Source organism: Xenia sp. Carnegie-2017, unplaced genomic scaffold (assembly GCF_021976095.1).
Source record: "Xenia sp. Carnegie-2017 unplaced genomic scaffold, XeniaSp_v1 HiC_scaffold_22, whole genome shotgun sequence".
NCBI lineage: Eukaryota > Metazoa > Cnidaria > Anthozoa > Malacalcyonacea > Xeniidae > Xenia > Xenia sp. Carnegie-2017.
The window spans coordinates 5,156,651-5,173,921 of record NW_025813485.1 but is presented as its reverse complement, the minus strand read 5'-3'; the positions used below and the strand labels follow the sequence as shown (position 1 = coordinate 5,173,921).

Here is a 17,271-nt window from a genome sequence, read left to right as displayed (position 1 = left end):
GGGTCTATTTTCAGTATGTCAAAGTTTTTTTTTATTACACCGGAGGACCGTCTACACTTAAAATGACTTTTTTAATGCTCTTGAAGCCTTCTTTGCTGGGGTTAAGTTGGCAAGTGAAGAGGATAAAATTCTGTTAACAACTTCGTTCCGTTCCGGTAATAAGATCATATTACTTAGATCTTGCTATAAACAAGTGCTACTGACATCAAAGGATCACTTTGCTTAAAGTTTAGTGAGGTATCATTACTCTTAGATGCATTATCGATATTGTGCTGTTTAAACATGACAAACTTGGGGTAATTATAAATTTTTATTACATAAAAATAACTTAGTAAATATATCTTTAGGGATTTTGTAGAGTATAGCGATTTGTTCCATGATATTTATGATTCAATAGCGTCCGTATTGTACGATCGTCACATTTCCATTTTTATTTAAAACTCCCACCTTTTAGCTGATTATTTTGGCATTGTTAATGTTTTATTATAAATGAAACAACCTTTAAATGTTTAAATGTAAATATTGGAATTTTTCCATTATTATATGGAATCTTGATTTACGTTACGTTTTATTATATTTGTCTTGGGTGTTTTCCACACGTACTACGTATATTGCAAAACGGCAAAATCGTGATGAGGATGTAAATATGACAGTATATGTTAAAACTTGCTTGTCGTGACTCGTCAGCTATGTCTTCTAATGTCTAATATTTGCAATTTTTGCCTTAATTAATGTTTGTCTCTGATAAATTGCCATGTGTATAGGTGATAGATGACAGTTGGAATAAGATATATTTCATCTTATTATTGATAATTTCCACGTAAACGGTTTTTCTACTCATGCATTGCTTCGCGTGTGAAAACATGGGCAGATGTTTCCTGCTTAAATTGAATTTTTGCACAAACTGTCACACATCACGACTCAATTAAGGTTTACCACATTGTCTCATATATTGTCCGTATTTAACAATGAATCTCAAAACTTTCAAGCTCCTTTGTGCCCGATGTAAATTAATTTCAGAAATTGTAGAAAACTGTTGAAAGGAAAAAGCATTAAACAATGCTTCTAAAACTATACTAGTTATGGAAAAGTGTGTTTGATCTTTATCTGTTTACTTTTGTATTTTTACATAGTCTTTTGTTCACTGCATGAGTCCAAAATTGTCTGGAACGGTCCGTATGTGTTAAGGTCCCCTAATTGCTCAATCTGACAATATAATCCTTTTATTTGTTTTATTTCATTCGCAAACGATTTTAAATTTTATCTCGTCCAGGATAACGAAATGTTTTAACCTGTTGATGCTACTGATAATGATACGGGAAAGCCTGAGTTTTTATCAGTTTCCACGAGGTACGTACTGCTTTAAACACTAATCCGATATTTGTCATAAAACTGATTGTAGCGATTTCCGCTAATTGATATGTTTAGACTTTCTCTGTGTTCAAAACCTTATGCTGTCTGCCTGTATCAAATATGTTGTTTCACTTGCGGTAAATGTTCTCGATGTTGTGTAAGCGCCATAATTTTGCAAGTCATCACTCTTGTATTGTTTTTTTGTTGTTGTTATTAAAACTGTATACAGCCACTATCATTGTGGTTTGGATATGATATTAAGCCCCGACCTTCTTAGCGAAACAGTACAAACATGATTAATTCACCGCAACATTGCTTGGGAATGCAGGAATGCAGAAATTGGCAATGACAGAGGGTTGACTCAGCAAAGTCAGTCGGCGGCAGTCGTATTTAGCTGAACCCTCTTCAATAATAAGTAATAGGCCTCAGTCACTGTTCATTTGCACAATTAATAAGTTAACACTTAACAGCTTGAACAAGTATTGAATATTATGTGCACAGTGCTCCGCATACGAGTTGAAATGGGAAGATTTTTTGAATTGCTCTAAGTTCTCTGGTTTTCTAAAGTGCTAACTTAAAACAACTTTTTGGTAGATTTTAAACAAGAAAATAATTAGGTATCAGTCCAGAATTGATGTGACAATCATTTGCTATCAAGAAACGTACACTTTAATAAAATATAAAATATAAGTTTGTGTTAATTGACTTACATTTAACAAGTTTAATTACTTCAATGCAAGTGTCCTATCTTTTGATTTCATATCTCTCCTGAAGGTTTAATTACCACTGCGTATTTATAAGTTGCAAGTTTAACTCATTCTAACAGTTTAGTTTGAACTTCTTCATAACAGTTAGCCATTACGCCAAAGCTCAAAAAAATCACTGGTTGCACATTTGAAGATTTTTCCCAGTATGGCGGGCTACTCTTTCACTTGTCCATTTCCGTTTTTCGATATATAACAACTAAATATTCAGAGAAGTAACTTGTAAAGAGAAAAAATAAATCTGAAAACTTAAATTTTCTCAACATATGTTACAATTACATGTACAAATGTTATTGTAGCTACCCTTTATTGAACGCCGTTTCAAATTTGCCACAATTGGGAAAATCGAAGGAAGAAAGAATTAAATTGCCAGATGAAGGGTGAAGCATAATAGATTTTTGGCCTCCCGGAAAATAAAATGTTTTTCAAAATCGCCCAGTCGATTACAAGTATCTTAAATCCCAGAGACCAACCATCTTTCATATTATCTTGTAATCAGATGTAGTCATGATTAACTGTTTGCTTTTTTTGATACATCCTGTAGAACAGCACACAAATATTGAAGATATTGTTGCCAAACAAAAAGTTCATTTCACTATTTGCTTAATAAATATAAGTTAGTTTGGGTGATTCGCGGATCAATATAAAAGGTTCATCTCAAGTTGACCTGTTCATGGACTGCGGAAGTATTAGCCAAAAAACACTTTCTTTTAAAATAAGATGTCTTAGTGAGGGCGTCAGAATGTGCAGTCATTTGAAAGATTGACGCTTGTGTGGGTAATGTGAGAAATGAAAAATTTTTCAATCGAGTGGGCAACTAATAAGATCAATGCAGTTGCACTTCTTCTTTCAACACAATGAGGAAAACTGTATGTTCGTTAGATTTATTGATTGACAATTGTTGTGCATTTAACAACGAAAAACGAGGATCCCGAATTACAACTTCTTAAGTATGAAAAATCAATAGCGAATTATAAATCGAAATCTTTCCTGTCAATTTGTTTGTTTGTCAGTTCATCTGTACTTGTTTTGTACTATATTTAAATTTTTCAGCGATGTTGTTTACCCAAGAGCAACTTGTTCAAAGTGTATTTTTAATTTGGATAGAATATAAAATTTACATCGTGTGGTTTTATGATTGAAAATAAATTAGAAATACACCATGGATCTTCGATTCGTAAAGTTTATACGAACTATATTTAATGTAAAATACCTGTTATGTTTTCTTATCCTTCATTCACCTAACAATTTGTTAATTTCCTGTATTTGTCACTGCAGGGGTCAAAGTAAGACGAACTCGATTAAAAGCAACAAAAATTACCAATTGCAAATTTGGAAGTCGTAATTTCACGGTTGGTCAAGTATGGAATCCTACCTTGGAGCCAAATGGGATCAACTATTGCATTTTTTGCCGTTGTAAGAAGGTTCGCCATATCTACCATATTGCTTTGTTAAGAAATTGAGAAGTCCAGTTTTTAAAGCCTTCCAAGATTTTGAAAAACGATCATACTCTTTAAACGGTGTATATAAGTATACTTTATGGGCATAACAACTTGGTTGTAAGCATTAATTGAACTGTATTGATCAGATATATTTTGAAGTACATCAAGGTCAGAAAGTTTTTGTCGCATTTTTAGTCCATGGTAGCATGTCTATAAATGTATGTGCAAATTAACTTTTTTGTCTGGATTGAACACAGTATCTTTCTCATGTAGTTTTCAAAATTTACTCTTGATTGACTTTTAGGATGGTTTGGTAAATTGTGAACAAAAAAGTTGCAAGGTGTTGTCTTGTCATGGAAAATATATACCTAGCAAAAAATGCTGTGAAGTCTGTCCAAGTAAGTACCAATTGTCAAGAAACGAGAGGAAATTACTAAAAATAAAATGTTGCTTAGCCACCGTCAAGCTTTGTTATGATTTTTCTCATTTTTTTCATTGGGACAAAGTTAGCTATTTTTACTTCTTTTACCTGGGCGGGAAAAACAGTCTTTAAAGCAAACTAGATAAAAGAATGCATTTGTACTATTTTTATCTCAATAATTCTAAAATTGCAATTAATATCCTGATTGCGGACAAGTGTTATAAATGCTTCTCACATTCAGCTGTCTTCGTTTACTGTGTTTTAGGACCTACCAATGTTTCTGTTCTTCACAATCAATGCTGGCATAAAGGAAAGTTTTATCGTCAAGGAGAAGCTTGGCAAGTTGACATGAAAGATAATAATGAAAAACGTAACTGTGCTGAATGTACTTGTCACGTGAGTATTCGTGTCTATTAAGGATAATATAGGAAAGTGCAACTTAGAAAATGTATAATTTACGTGACTACCTGCCGCTCATCAACAGTGTGCATTTGTAGATAGACACTGTAATTTGCTTCACAATCGTAATTACCGTGTAAGAACATGCACTATTACAATTTTCTTGAAAACAGTACAATTATAAAAAGACACATGACATTTTGTTTCTCGAAAATCGTATGAAATGTTTCTTCTACTATCCTCTCTCTCACATTACATCTTAGAAATGAGCACACTTTATTATTGTGTTTTGAATGGCAGAGAAGATTGTGTAAGACTGCATCCGTCGAAATGGATTGACCTTAATGGAAAGACCGTGCTTTAATATATAGCAGTGAAACATAGGCTACAAATACAGTCGTTTATATGATATACCTATATGTAAATATAACTAGTGCATATTTTTCTAGTCTACAACTACAAGTAAAAGTATTGTATTGAGAAAATGCATATGTATACATATATATATTTATGTAATTTGTTATTTCAGAATGGTCGTATAGCATGTGCTGTTCGTTTATGTCCAAAACTAAATTGTCCAAAAATAATGCAAGTGAAAGGAAAAGATTCTTGTTGTGGTGCGTGTAGAGGTCTGTAATAGTTCGACATTAATTATTTTACTATACAGGTCATTGATGAACTGAATGATAAAGCTGTTTTTGATGATCTGTTTTCCAAGTTAATGTCTGTGATTTTTAATTTGGAAATTGCATTGATTTGTCACATTTTCCCTGTGAATTTTGCTATTTTTTTTAAATTTTTGCCATACTTTCAATGTAAGTTTGTTTTTTCATGCTGTGTTTTGCTGTATACGTTAGTTTGTAATCTTTGCTGTAAAAACTTTAAATTTTCGCCAAATCTGCAAATCTGCGCGCTTTAAAGTCTTGAGAGTCATTCATTTGTTAATTCAAACAGATTTACCGATCGTTCCTGATGGTGGACTAGCTCATTCTCAACCAGCAGTTACTGTTAAAGGTCAGAATATTCACAAACCTTCAATATATTTTTCCCATTTGAAATATGTTATTTATTTATTTTTTATTTTGTTACATTTTTCTGCAGGTTCATGCTTCTATAAAGGACGTTATTACAAAGATGGCGATGTTTGGAATCCTTCATCGTATTTGTCAGACATGGAAGTTTTACGGCATCCGAATTGTAATGTTTGTATTTGCAAGGTATGCAATATTCATTGAATATATGAAAATTTTTCATTTCAGAGACAACTATGTATAATTCTGTCTGTAACTACATATCTATAGATAGTTCTGTCTGTAGCTGATGGTTGAATAAATTATCTTTATCTATAGAGATCATTGGTGAATTGTGCACCAGTAAAATGTCCAAAGACTACATGTAGTACACGTCTTCTAAAAAATCCACAAGATTGCTGTAAATCGTGTCCAGGTAAAACATGGTTAAATATCATATGCTATAGTTGAACGAGGAATGTCAAGTCATAGTCACAAGGTAAAACATGCAAACATTTATAGGACAAATAAAATACACATCGCACATTTATAGGAAAACTAAAATACACATCACACATTTATAGGACAAATAAAATACAGATCACAAAATCGTCATACAGGAAAGATGAAAAGAAACAAATGTCAAATAATTTAAGTGCAAAACTTGCGTAAATGAATACGAAGCTTCGAATGAATACAATTGCTTCATATTGAGATGCTGACCCTTTATCTGTAAATTTCTTTCTTTCATTTTGAGTTTCATTGAGTTTCGCAAATATTCAAAGGAGACCAGTAAAGGCTTCGTGAAATAAACTCGATGTGTAGATTTCTAAAACTTTTTTTGCAGATAAAATAAAGAAACCGCCGGCTCGAAATAACACATCAAGAAAGCTCAAAGGTAATCATCCGACATCCAGAACTCTTGAAAATCTCCTACTCGTATTCGTTATGATTTCAGCTGTAGGGTCTTGTCAGGGGTATCGCTGTATCAGAACCAAAACTTTAATTTACCTGTTCAGTTCATGAAGATTGTCCATACAAAATTTGAAGTTTAACATAAAATCCGATGCCAACAATTTCTGTTTGGATTTTTGCTTCATCTGTGCTTGTTTATATTTGACAATTGTTTATTGTAAAATTTGTATGTTATAGATATTGAGGGTGAATTCTTATTCCTGTATCTATCGTGTTTTTTGAATATTTCTTCTGTTAGATAGTTCCACCTTTTAAAGTTGTCATTATCAGTTGACTTCTGTTCCAGAACTTTAGCCGTTCCTTTCCTTTCTAATTTCAAAAAACACGTAACACTTCTCGACTCGACTCACATTTATTTTTTATACAAACTGCAGTTTCGAAAATAGGTGATCTAATGAAAATGAACAACTGCTGCATTTCCTCATTTATCTTTCTTTATTTAGGTGCGGAATATCCTCATTGTAAATTTCTTTCCAAAATTTACAAGCATAACAGCTCATGGACACCACAAATACCAGGACATGATAGTAACACATGCGTGCAATGCACGTGCAAGGTAGAATCTACGTTTATGACTTGTAACGGGGCATTTTATTGGGCGAAAGGCGACTGCAGCTATAGATTTTTACCTTTCTAGTTTTCTGCCATTAAGTGTGATCGAAAAGGTTGCGTTAATAAGACGTTTCGTTGCAGAGGAAACTTTTGTCAAAGTAAGCTAAGTTATGATTAAGTAAATAAATTAATTAATGAATTAAATTAATCAATTAAACCAGGGGTCTCCAAACTACGGCCCGCGGGCCAGATGCGGCCCGTTGGGCCTCTCAATCCGGCCCGCAGAGACACTTAAGAAAGCCAATTTCACCACTCACATTGAGAAAACTGAACAGACTAATTGTGATTTTGTTATGATATTACACTTGGTTGAAATTTAACCTTTAAATTTTGAATAAATATTTTCTTAACTAATAAAGCTTGTGTTATGTACTTCGTTTTATTAAAATATTCGCTTTTTGACCAGCGGTATACGATTCGTCGGCCCTCAACAAGCTGGATGAAAGTCATGTGGCCCTCTGGCTGTTAAGTTTGCAGACCCCTGAATTAAACTAATTAATAATGATTAATAATGATATACAGTATAGGGAAGTAAGCAATGTAAACAGACCTTAAAACAGTTCTTCATCATGTTCGTCCATGAATGCAAAAATGCGTTATTAAAGAGATGTTTACTGTGTTTGCACAGGCTTGTGCAAACCGAGGAGACCTTTGGGAGAACTCAAAAGCAGATAAGAGTAAGCCAGGTCGAGGGTTTGCACCTGCTCGAGTTCTCTTTTACATTTATTCATGATTGATTTAGTTTGTTGAGCTCAGATCGGTTTTCAAAAGGCTAATGCAAACACAGCTATTGACCAATAACCTCTCGCATTTTGTTATTTTATAATAATTATTGGTACATCTGTTCTCAGCTCCTGTTGCACTCAAACCAACATCGAAACCTGTCACTAACAGACGAGGGTGTAATCATGCTGCTCAGACAGTGGAAGTTTACTTGTTTGTGAATGAAAAACGCCTAAAAAAAGCAAACATGAACTTTATCGCTAGGATTGCGATTATCAATAAGAAAGAATCATTTGTGAGTGTTCATTTTTGGGATGTCACCAACAGTAATGTGACAGTCAAGCTCTCTAAACCCAAAAAAGTTCGGTTTCGTAGTAGGAAGGCAAGATATGTGAAACTTGGCGAAACAAGACTAGGTAAGACAGGATTTGCCAAGGTATAGACAACATTATTTTTGTCTTACATTGTGGAATACATACCAGATGACTCGTCTCAATTGAGTCAATCCGTGTTAAGATTGTATTTTGTCGTCCATGCAGACGGCTACAAATTGTATTGAAATATGCAGACGAGAAATAGCATTCATTTAGATGAATAAAGAAGACAAGCATGGGAATTAGGATGTAATTTAGGATAAACTAAAAATTAAAAGATTTTAGTTTCGAGTGTATTCTCAATATAAATTTAGTTTCGAGTGTATACATATAGTCATTCTGAGGCTTGTTTTGTTTTTTTTTACAGGACGAATTAATCGGTTTCTAAATAGAGAAAAAAACCTTGAGAAGTGCAGCCGCCATTGTAAAAGCAGAGCGAAAACCTTGATTAATATTTTGAAAAGACGTGTAAGGTATATCAAAACACCTTCCTGTAAAGCTTATGATCTGTTCAGGCGACTGAAACCAAATGGAAAATGATCGCCGTTTGAAAGAGAATGTTGCATGCGCTATGTGATGAAGGACATCAACTTTTCCATTTAGGTAAAATAGTGTTTTCTTGTTGATCCAGTGGCAAAAAATTGTAAATATGCCTTTATACACTGCTTGTGTTTACCAGGCCAATCACTGTCTTTCCTTGTGCTTTTAATTGGGCCGAATTTACTGATATTGTTGTTCATTCATTTGCGATATTATGTTACCTCGTCAAAATCGTAATTAGAAGAACAATGATCTAATTAAAAATACAACAATATAAATCAGAGCTACTCAAATCTACTGATAATACGATCTTTAATTTTATTCAACGCCTCTGTTAAAGACAAGAAATACATTGACAAAAACACTGCATGATGTGAGCAGATATAATTTAACAAAGCTAGATATACAAGCAATACTTTAAATGTGTATAGACGAAGCGATGTGAACGATAATCGTAGATAATTACATCGAGACAACAATCTCTATGAAAAACATGCATGCACCATGTTATAATTCATTTTGAAATGACTACATAAAATATTGATTTATTATTTGTATGTAGCTAATATACATGTATAATAAGTAATAAATGCACAAAACTTATATTTTTATGTTACACTCCATTTGTTATTATGGAAGAATAGCTCATTCTTCAGCTGAAACATCACGATCTTCTTCAGTTTCTTCGTCAGGTGCACACTAGCAAAAAAATATTCTATAGCTTTTGTAAACAAATTTTTTATCGAATAGATGAAATGCCACCTAATTTTCTTATATACATTGAAGTTTAAGTTGAAATGTAATAAAATTTTACGTTTGTGTTTTTTTAATCGCAAAGCCATAGTTTGACTAAGTTACACTTTAGCAGAATAAATTGAATACTTGTTGAATATACATCACAACACGAATCATACTCTTACAACATCGCTCGCAACATATTGTATCACAACATTGTAAGAACTTCACGTGCTGTAAAAGAATCGCACTTTTCTAGAAATTTCCTCCCCGATGGGTTAAGTTGCCACTTGTAGCGGAGAGTACAAATGACAGCTTACCAGATATTCAATGTAACATGTTTCACCGTCTTCTGTAACAATCATATACTGCAATGAGAGAAATCCTCGATTGTCCATTCGTATAGATATTTTGTTTGATATATCCAGAGCTTTTGTCGATGGTTTCAAGAGAGTGATTTTATACCTGCGGTTTTGAATAAAACCTTGCTGATATAAGTGATTTTTAGTCAAAAACATTTTATCACATTCGACTGCGTTTTTTACCGAATTCCACTTACCTATTTGTTTGTGTTTGAGTACATTCAAAACTAACCATTTGCTCAGAGTCTTTGGGAAAATCAACCTGCAAGAATTAAGAATTACATACCATTTCAGATCCCACTGCCATAAGCACAATGAAAACCTTTTTAACGTCAATGAAAATGCCAAGATCTTTTTTAATTTCTGAAGGGGGGAGGGGGATTTCATGTTTTTCCATATCGTGGCAGTACGGTAATGGAGAAAAGTATTTTATGAAGCATCATCATCATCATCATATCTTTTAATTGCGTGAGCTGTAAGCCAGACGGCCCGGGTTCAATCCCGGCTCGTGGCACATTTGGCAATGTGTCTGTAAACCTAGCCCGGGTTGACCAAAGCCATGTGAGGGAAATTTGGTGGGGGACAAGTAGCAAGGCTTCACGTGCCGTCCCTGATTTCGACTGATTGCTACAACACGCGCAAGCGAAAAGATATGATGATGATTTTATGAAGCAACTCACGTGAGCAGTGCCAGCATGTCCAAAAGTTGAGAGTCTGAGATAAGGATTATCGGGTGACATGAGAATCTCTAGAATTTCACTTGTCATGTCCAACTCGTGAAAGGCTTCTTTCAATAAGGAAGACTATATTCACAAATGAAATAATTATTTTAAAGAATGTGTAGCTTTTCTAGTGTACTTATACAAAATTGGAAACATTTACCTGCATTATAATTTTATTCACAACATTTGGTGTCTGAAAATCAAAATCTAAGCCTTCATCAGGTTCTTCAGTTTGTATGCAACAATCAGTGATGACACCTTTTTCTTCTAAACTGTCAATTGCAAATCAAAGATATTTTTATTTTCCTTGAAATGTAGAATCATTCTACTGAAATTGGATATATTGTTACTTTTCAAAAAGATCAGGTATTTAATTTTTGTAAAGGAAAATTCATCTAATACATTAGCTTGAGAGGATATCCATGGTTTTCATAGAACATTTTCACCAAGGTAGTAGAGCCACTAAAGATGTTCAGACAACCCTGTAATAAATTGTAAATATGTATGATAACACATTTACATTAAATGATGTAACAGACTGTGAATGACCATTAATAAATGCCCAGGGCATTTTAATAAATTATTTCTGTTCAAGGGCTTCCTTAATAGAGAGGTGTTTAATTGAGAGAGGCATTTACAATTTAATGTGAACTAAATACATAGTTTCTTAGCCCAATGCATTGATAAACCACCCTAATAATTGATATCATTGTAATGATAATTTTGTTGTTTGGGGGCATCTAAACATGGTCTGGGTGTTCATACCCTCGAGTGGAACAATTATTAGATAAGAGGCCATTATTTAATGATTTATTGAAGATTACAAAGTAAAATGTAAATTTCAATGGACTGAGTAGGTAAGTATACTGAATTTAGGTATCTACCAATAGAATATTTAGATTGATTCCAAAGGTTGCATCATCCTTTGCTGAGAACTCATGAAATATACCAGTTTGTATAAATGCACTTGCTTGAACACATTTTGCACCTTCAACCATCACACGAATGCCGTGCTCATTTATACAAAATATCGACATCTAGGAAGATGGTAAAAATTAAATTGGTGGAATTGCTAAATTCATAGAGAAGTGGAATAAAACATTCGCATCATCTTATAAAGAAATTAGGGTAATATGTAAATACTTTTGTTGTTATACTATAACAATTGGGATGTACTAAAGTCAAGTATTGGTATTGTGTACCTCTTTAAAATTAATTGCTTTCAAAATGCTAGAAAGATTTCTAGTATCAAAAACAACTGCTTTTAGGATATATCCTTCGCTATCATCAGAGCCTAGTTGCACAGAAAGACAAGACATGTTTAAGAAACATCACAATGCCTGAGTATTATACTTTTCTCGGTTTTCTGTTGTTTTTCTTCGCTAGTAGACAAGTTAAAATAAAATTTCAAAGATCCTTTGTTGACTTTATTCATTTATTCGCGCTTTTGGCACCAGGAACGAAAAAATACTGGATTGAAACGCAAAGATCGCTGTTATAAGCAAATTTCATGGTGTTTTCGGGTTTTGTCGCTCCGTTTCGTTCGTGCCAGTGATTCGTGCATGGTTTCGTGGAGTACTGTTTTTATAAATACGTACGTGCGCGATTGTCACGCGATCACGGTTTCGTGTAAATGCCATGGTTAATTCGTGTCCAATGTCGTGCCACATTCGTGCTAATAATTCGCTAGGTTACAAAATGGCCGAATTTCCAAACAAAATCATGAATGGCTCCAATGTGCGATTGAAAAATGAAATGAAGAAAAAATCATCGCCGCAGAAGACATCTAAGCAGCAGCATACTTCATCGATTGGTTGGAACGTCACTACTACAGGATTTTCTTCCGAAATTTCATGGTCGTCGAGTGACCAAAGCAAACAGAATATTCGGACAAAGCTAAAGAAAATTAAAAGTGAAGGTAATCAAGTGCTCTTTATCAACATTGATGTCCACTAAGTAATATCATTTATTTTTATGGCATTGAATAGCTTCAAATATGAATATTTTGTTTTTAAAATTGAGGTTGCTATCGCTTAATGGCGTGTTGTAGATATTGTTATACTTTGGTATATTTCTGTCTTAATATTGACATACGTATAACTGATTTTGAAAGTTGAACCCTTTTCTTGAAAGTTTAAATTTTATTAAGACCACCCAATGTTTAAGCCTTATTCAAACCATCACTTTGACTCTTAACTGTTCGAGTTTGTGAATTGTGAGCAATTATTGATCCATCGTTCACGCCAGCTTGAAACTAACGTATAAACTACGTAACTATATGTTTGAAAGCTTGGCATCCATATTGTCATTCGTTGCTACACATGGTCTTGATATATTTACTTATTTAGTGCTAAGTTTAAATTATTTAATGCTGTGTGTCGGACAAATCTTTTGATAAACAAAAACATTTGTAATGTAATTCACAGATATCAGAGACAGAGATTTATAGTTCCTTCTCAGAATTTTTAAGATGGCTGTTTAATTAACAGCACTGCAACACGTTTCTACATAAGTAAATTAGCTCTGTCAATTTCATGCCACAATATTGGGTTTTGTTTTCATGACTTTGCCAATCCAAGTCAATTGAATTTCTTTAACAGCTCCAATACAAACAAATCAAAGAAACAAGAATTGTAAATATAAACCAACTTACCATGTATTTATTGTTCTGTTAGGTATTTGGCCTGAGGGATGCGGAAAATCGTGTAATCAATCAACTATCCAACATGGTGGGATAAAGTTGAAATTCAAAAGAAGTAATGGTATGTGAATGAAATCTTTGCTTAGTTTTTTGTGACACAAAACACAATGGAAGACTACTGTTGTCATGATAAATACTGTAGCACTAAATCATATGATGTCAATCATTTTTCAACACGAAGTCTGCGAAGCATTGCGATAATTTTGAAAATAGATCAATTTCTAGTACAAAGTATCTAATATGCAGTTCTTATGTAATATGTACATCACCGGCTTTAGCACAAATTTAGACCTTTCAAAGGGACCTTTTTATTGCAATTGTATCACATAAGGGATAGTTAAAAAAGTTTTTTTAAGTACAATTCAATTTGTGTTGCAATTAGATTCTTGTTCATAACTTGTCAACTGTTTCATATGTTGTATGTATATTTTGTTTGAGTTTTATTATATGAAATAGTGTTTTGTACTATTTGTTTGGTGCATTTGAACTGGCAGGTTGTTTCTCTTACGTATGCAACTTTGAGCATCAACAGTTTGAAATAGATTTCTTCAATCTTCCAGGATGTGCACTTATTTTGCATGGACTGGTGACATTTATTCCCTAATTTTAATAAAAGCGAACATTCTGTTATATGTATGAATTTGGTGATATTTAGTATTAATCTTCCCAACTTCAATTCTTAAATCTTCAGCAAACATGAAGTTTATTAATTTATATTAGGAACAGAATCACGTACAAGTTCAAAGCTGGACATACAAAATGGCAATGTACGCAAGAAAAAGAAAAAGAAACATCACCTTGAGAAACGAAGAAATTCTATGCAAGCCATTGAACACAGTGTTGGTAGCATGAAGGCAAAAGTTTCACTTTCAAAATTTATCAAAATTACAACATCTCCCAATGGTGGGGCCTCCATTGTTCACATTGACTATAATGAGGTGAAAGATCTCAAGGAAAAATACTTAGAAAAACTTGTTGATAATTTCTTTCGAATTGTATTTGAAGAGAAAGAGGAGGGAGTGGCTACTCACGTGATGGGTGTGGTTCATGACGCAGCACGCAATATACCTGAACTATTACAATACTTTTGTGAAATGCACCCAAAACACACAATAAAAACTGAAGTTTTGGGTAAAAAGAAAGACATTGACTCAACATGCTTTCTAGATTACTACAAAAAAGTGAAAGAGACATATCAAAATGGGACATTCCGCTGTGGTGGATTGTTGCAGTTCAGTCTGGTTGGTACACGACAGGAAGAAACTGGAGGATATTTTCCAGATGTGATTGATAGGCTTGAAAAGTGTCCATTTCTTAAACCTGTAATGCCCTGGGGAAAATATTCCTTCATTAAAATGAATGATCCAAGAAAGAGCAATGATGGACCAATATTTTGGGTTCGACCTGGAGAGCAAATGGTGCCTTCAACTGAAATTCTTGGATCTCCTTATAAAAGAAGAAGGTATTGAGTTTTTAAATCTTTTGTTGAACTGCACCATAAAGTACTTTCCTTCATGTAATATCAATGTACATGTGATACAGCTTACTTATTTACCAATTGGCAATTACTTACCTTCTCATTTGAAACTAACAATTGGTTACTAACAAATTGGCTGCTGAAGATTGAACTGTCAGAATTTGTAACATATTGATTAGTTGATACCACAAAAAAAATACAAACTGTTTGAATAATGTCTGTTGAAATAACCCAGAGACTGCAGTTTATACTGTAAGATAATGGTCTATGTGATCTACTAAGAAATTGGTTGCTGCTTATTATTTGCTATATTGACTTTAACTCCTCCTCTTCAGAGTGTCTGCCAACGAAATCCAAAACCTTCATTATCTCCCAAGAGCGTTGGCTCCGAGGGAAAGCCTTGCGGAGGATCGAACACGATGTCATGCTGATCATGTGGGTCAAGCTTTAGAACGTAGGACGACTGCAGCTGTTGCAATACTTAAAGCTGTACATGGCTCACATGGAAATGGGTACAGATTAATTAATATAGTAGCTAATTCATCACATTATGAGCTCTGATGATTAAATCTTATAATACAAATCAAAGTATGTTCAGTTTTATCCACATTCCATTGTATCATCTTGTATCTCTTTATGTTATTTAGTGGCGTGCCTTGAACAACCTTTCGGTGGGGGGAAGAGAGAGACAGTCGCTTTACTGAAAACGGCCCCTGAAATAATTTCATTATTTCTCTTAGGAATGAGCGTATAAATCGTGAAGTGAAAGACGTGGTTGCGTTTCACGCTGGAGATTTTGTTCGTGTTTCACAAACACTTCAATTGGATTTGCACGAACCTCCCCTCTCTCAGGTACTCTGCGCAATCTTGTTGAAAAAACACCTTTTTTGTTTACTGTATTAAGCGCTTATTTATTAATTGAAAAAGGCGAAACTTAAAACTGGCCAACAATATTTCGTGTTCTTATTAATATCAGGTTATGTTTGAAAGACTAATTGACGGATAGAAACAAGTTTTCATGTGCATCATTAAGTAGAGACTTTGTCTTAGTGACAAAACTAAAAAATGTTTTAAAGATAGCAGTTGCCATAGTGAACGGCCAAAATAACCAAATAGTTCTAGAAAGAACTGTTTTACAATCAAAACACCAACCCAATAATTTTAAAAAGAACTGTTTTAAAAATTTAAACTGAAAGACACCTTGCATTTCGGCAGACTACTCATTAGGCGTCAGCTTCATTTAGCAGAAACGCATCTTGTCTTTTAGTTTTAGTTTTTAAAACAATTCTTTTTTGGAATTCTCAGGTTCTTTTGGCTCACCATGGCAATTGCTATCGTCGAAATAATATTTTTATGCATTGCTTTCAATTTTCAGACATGGCATGTATTATTATTTTCTTGTTTTTCAAATAGTGTGATAGGTGATGGATTAATATGTTTTTCTTTTTATTTCTTTTTTTCTTTTTTAACTCTTTATACATCAGTGCGTGGCTTGGGTTGACGAAGCAAAGCTAAATCAACTAAGACGAGAAGGAATTAGGTATTCAAGAATACGTCTTTTGGATAATGATATATACTTCATTCCTCGCAATGTCATCCATCAGTTTCAAACCGTCTCATCTTGTGCAAGTATTGCCTGGCATTTAAGACACAGAATGTATTATTCTCAAAACGACTCGCAAGAAATTCAGTAGGATGTGAAGTCACGAAGTGAAAACGTATTTATGCGTCAAGTTTTACTGCACTATTTTACTGCACAGATGATCTTTATCTTGGAAATTTGGTGAATTCCTTTGACGCACACACACAGAAAATCGTATTATAAATATTGATGTTCTTTATGTGCGAAATTTCCACAGTCATGCAAAGAAGTACACTGCAGAACTAATTGGATTTTATCACCTACAGTAAAGGCATTGATGTAGAGGTGAATAAACATAATTCTTATAACGCTATAAAACTCAAAACTTAAATCATTTGTCACCGCTTGGCCGTAAAAAAAATTTTAGAGTTACTCGATAAATTTTATCTTTATCTTTTTATAAGCGTCGTCTGGCATTATTTTAAAAGAAAATTATGTTAAAATTTATTATCTTTCACATCGCCGACATTGTCCATGAGAGGTAACTATCCTATAAAAAAACAAGCCCTTTTAACAGGTTGAAGTTGAGGAGTTGAAAACTTGATACAATGAAAAAGCCTAACTTGCATTCTATTTGAGCCGAGCGGTGTTATATACTGTATATTGTCGTTATAATATCTAACTTATTAAAATAATTGTGTATTTATTTACGTACATTAAGTTTATTGCGCAATATGAACATGTTTTATTATATAAATTACTCTTATTGAAGAATATATGACAATGAATAAATATTACCATTTAAAATGAACTATTGTGAGAATTGCGTAAATACATTGTTCTTTCGCTTTTAATTCATTTGAAAAACGCATGTTAAGTGCCTTGACTGCCTTCCGCAGTTTCACTCTTTACGCTTCACATTTTTAGCAAGTAGAAATTCTCAGCAAACATGGCCGAATTTATAAATTCATTAGTAGCTGAACTGCAATATCTTTACCTATTCTTGATGAGCTGCAAGATTGTTCCAATGTTATTAATATATTGATCGGTTTTGTATTTCCACAATGCTACGTATCGCC

General features: G+C 33.5%; 3 protein-coding genes across 3 annotated transcripts; 2 read left to right on the top strand and 1 right to left on the bottom strand.

The window, feature by feature from the left end:
* Positions 1-207: 207 nt before the first annotated feature.
* On the top strand, positions 208-9,443 carry LOC124446657 (chordin-like). The gene is made up of 14 exons (XM_046997503.1): positions 208-296; positions 1,274-1,350; positions 3,396-3,541; positions 3,864-3,957; positions 4,246-4,376; positions 4,909-5,008; positions 5,334-5,393; positions 5,481-5,596; positions 5,729-5,825; positions 6,237-6,287; positions 6,808-6,920; positions 7,002-7,074; positions 7,828-8,115; positions 8,441-9,443. Exons 1-14 carry the CDS (start codon positions 283-285, stop codon positions 8,611-8,613), a joined length of 1,533 nt encoding a protein of 510 aa, XP_046853459.1. The 5' UTR covers positions 208-282; the 3' UTR covers positions 8,614-9,443.
* Positions 8,979-11,976, bottom strand: LOC124446658 (cell cycle checkpoint protein RAD1-like). Its single transcript, XM_046997504.1, has 8 exons — positions 11,635-11,976; positions 11,317-11,469; positions 10,835-10,914; positions 10,593-10,704; positions 10,391-10,513; positions 9,908-9,972; positions 9,669-9,813; positions 8,979-9,312 (listed from the first exon to the last, which is right to left on the bottom strand). Exons 1-8 carry the CDS (start codon positions 11,749-11,751, stop codon positions 9,259-9,261), a joined length of 849 nt encoding a protein of 282 aa, XP_046853460.1. The 5' UTR covers positions 11,752-11,976; the 3' UTR covers positions 8,979-9,258.
* A 130-nt stretch (positions 11,977-12,106) lies between these two features.
* LOC124446850 (lysine-specific demethylase RSBN1L-like) lies at positions 12,107-17,003 on the top strand. Its single transcript, XM_046997727.1, has 6 exons — positions 12,107-12,350; positions 13,108-13,194; positions 13,854-14,595; positions 14,946-15,122; positions 15,351-15,462; positions 16,095-17,003. Exons 1-6 carry the CDS (start codon positions 12,131-12,133, stop codon positions 16,302-16,304), a joined length of 1,548 nt encoding a protein of 515 aa, XP_046853683.1. The 5' UTR covers positions 12,107-12,130; the 3' UTR covers positions 16,305-17,003.
* The last annotated feature ends 268 nt before the right edge of the window (positions 17,004-17,271 follow it).

Coding starts and splice junctions, on each gene's coding strand:
- LOC124446850 (XM_046997727.1), top strand. CDS start 12,131: ATGGCCGAATTTCCAAACAAAATCATGAATGGCTCCAATGTGCGATTG. Junction 14,596..14,945: donor TCTCCTTATAAAAGAAGAAG/GTATTGAGTTTT, acceptor CCTCCTCTTCAG/AGTGTCTGCCAACGAAATCC. Junction 15,123..15,350: donor CATGGCTCACATGGAAATGG/GTACAGATTAAT, acceptor TATTTCTCTTAG/GAATGAGCGTATAAATCGTG.
- LOC124446657 (XM_046997503.1), top strand. Junction 3,542..3,863: donor TTTTTTGCCGTTGTAAGAAG/GTTCGCCATATC, acceptor ATTGACTTTTAG/GATGGTTTGGTAAATTGTGA. Junction 8,116..8,440: donor ACTTGGCGAAACAAGACTAG/GTAAGACAGGAT, acceptor TTTTTTTTACAG/GACGAATTAATCGGTTTCTA.
- LOC124446658 (XM_046997504.1), bottom strand. CDS start 11,751: ATGTCTTGTCTTTCTGTGCAACTAGGCTCTGATGATAGCGAAGGATAT. Junction 11,470..11,634: donor AAGCAATTAATTTTAAAGAG/GTACACAATACC, acceptor CCATCTTCCTAG/ATGTCGATATTTTGTATAAA. Junction 10,514..10,592: donor TGAATAAAATTATAATGCAG/GTAAATGTTTCC, acceptor TTGTGAATATAG/TCTTCCTTATTGAAAGAAGC.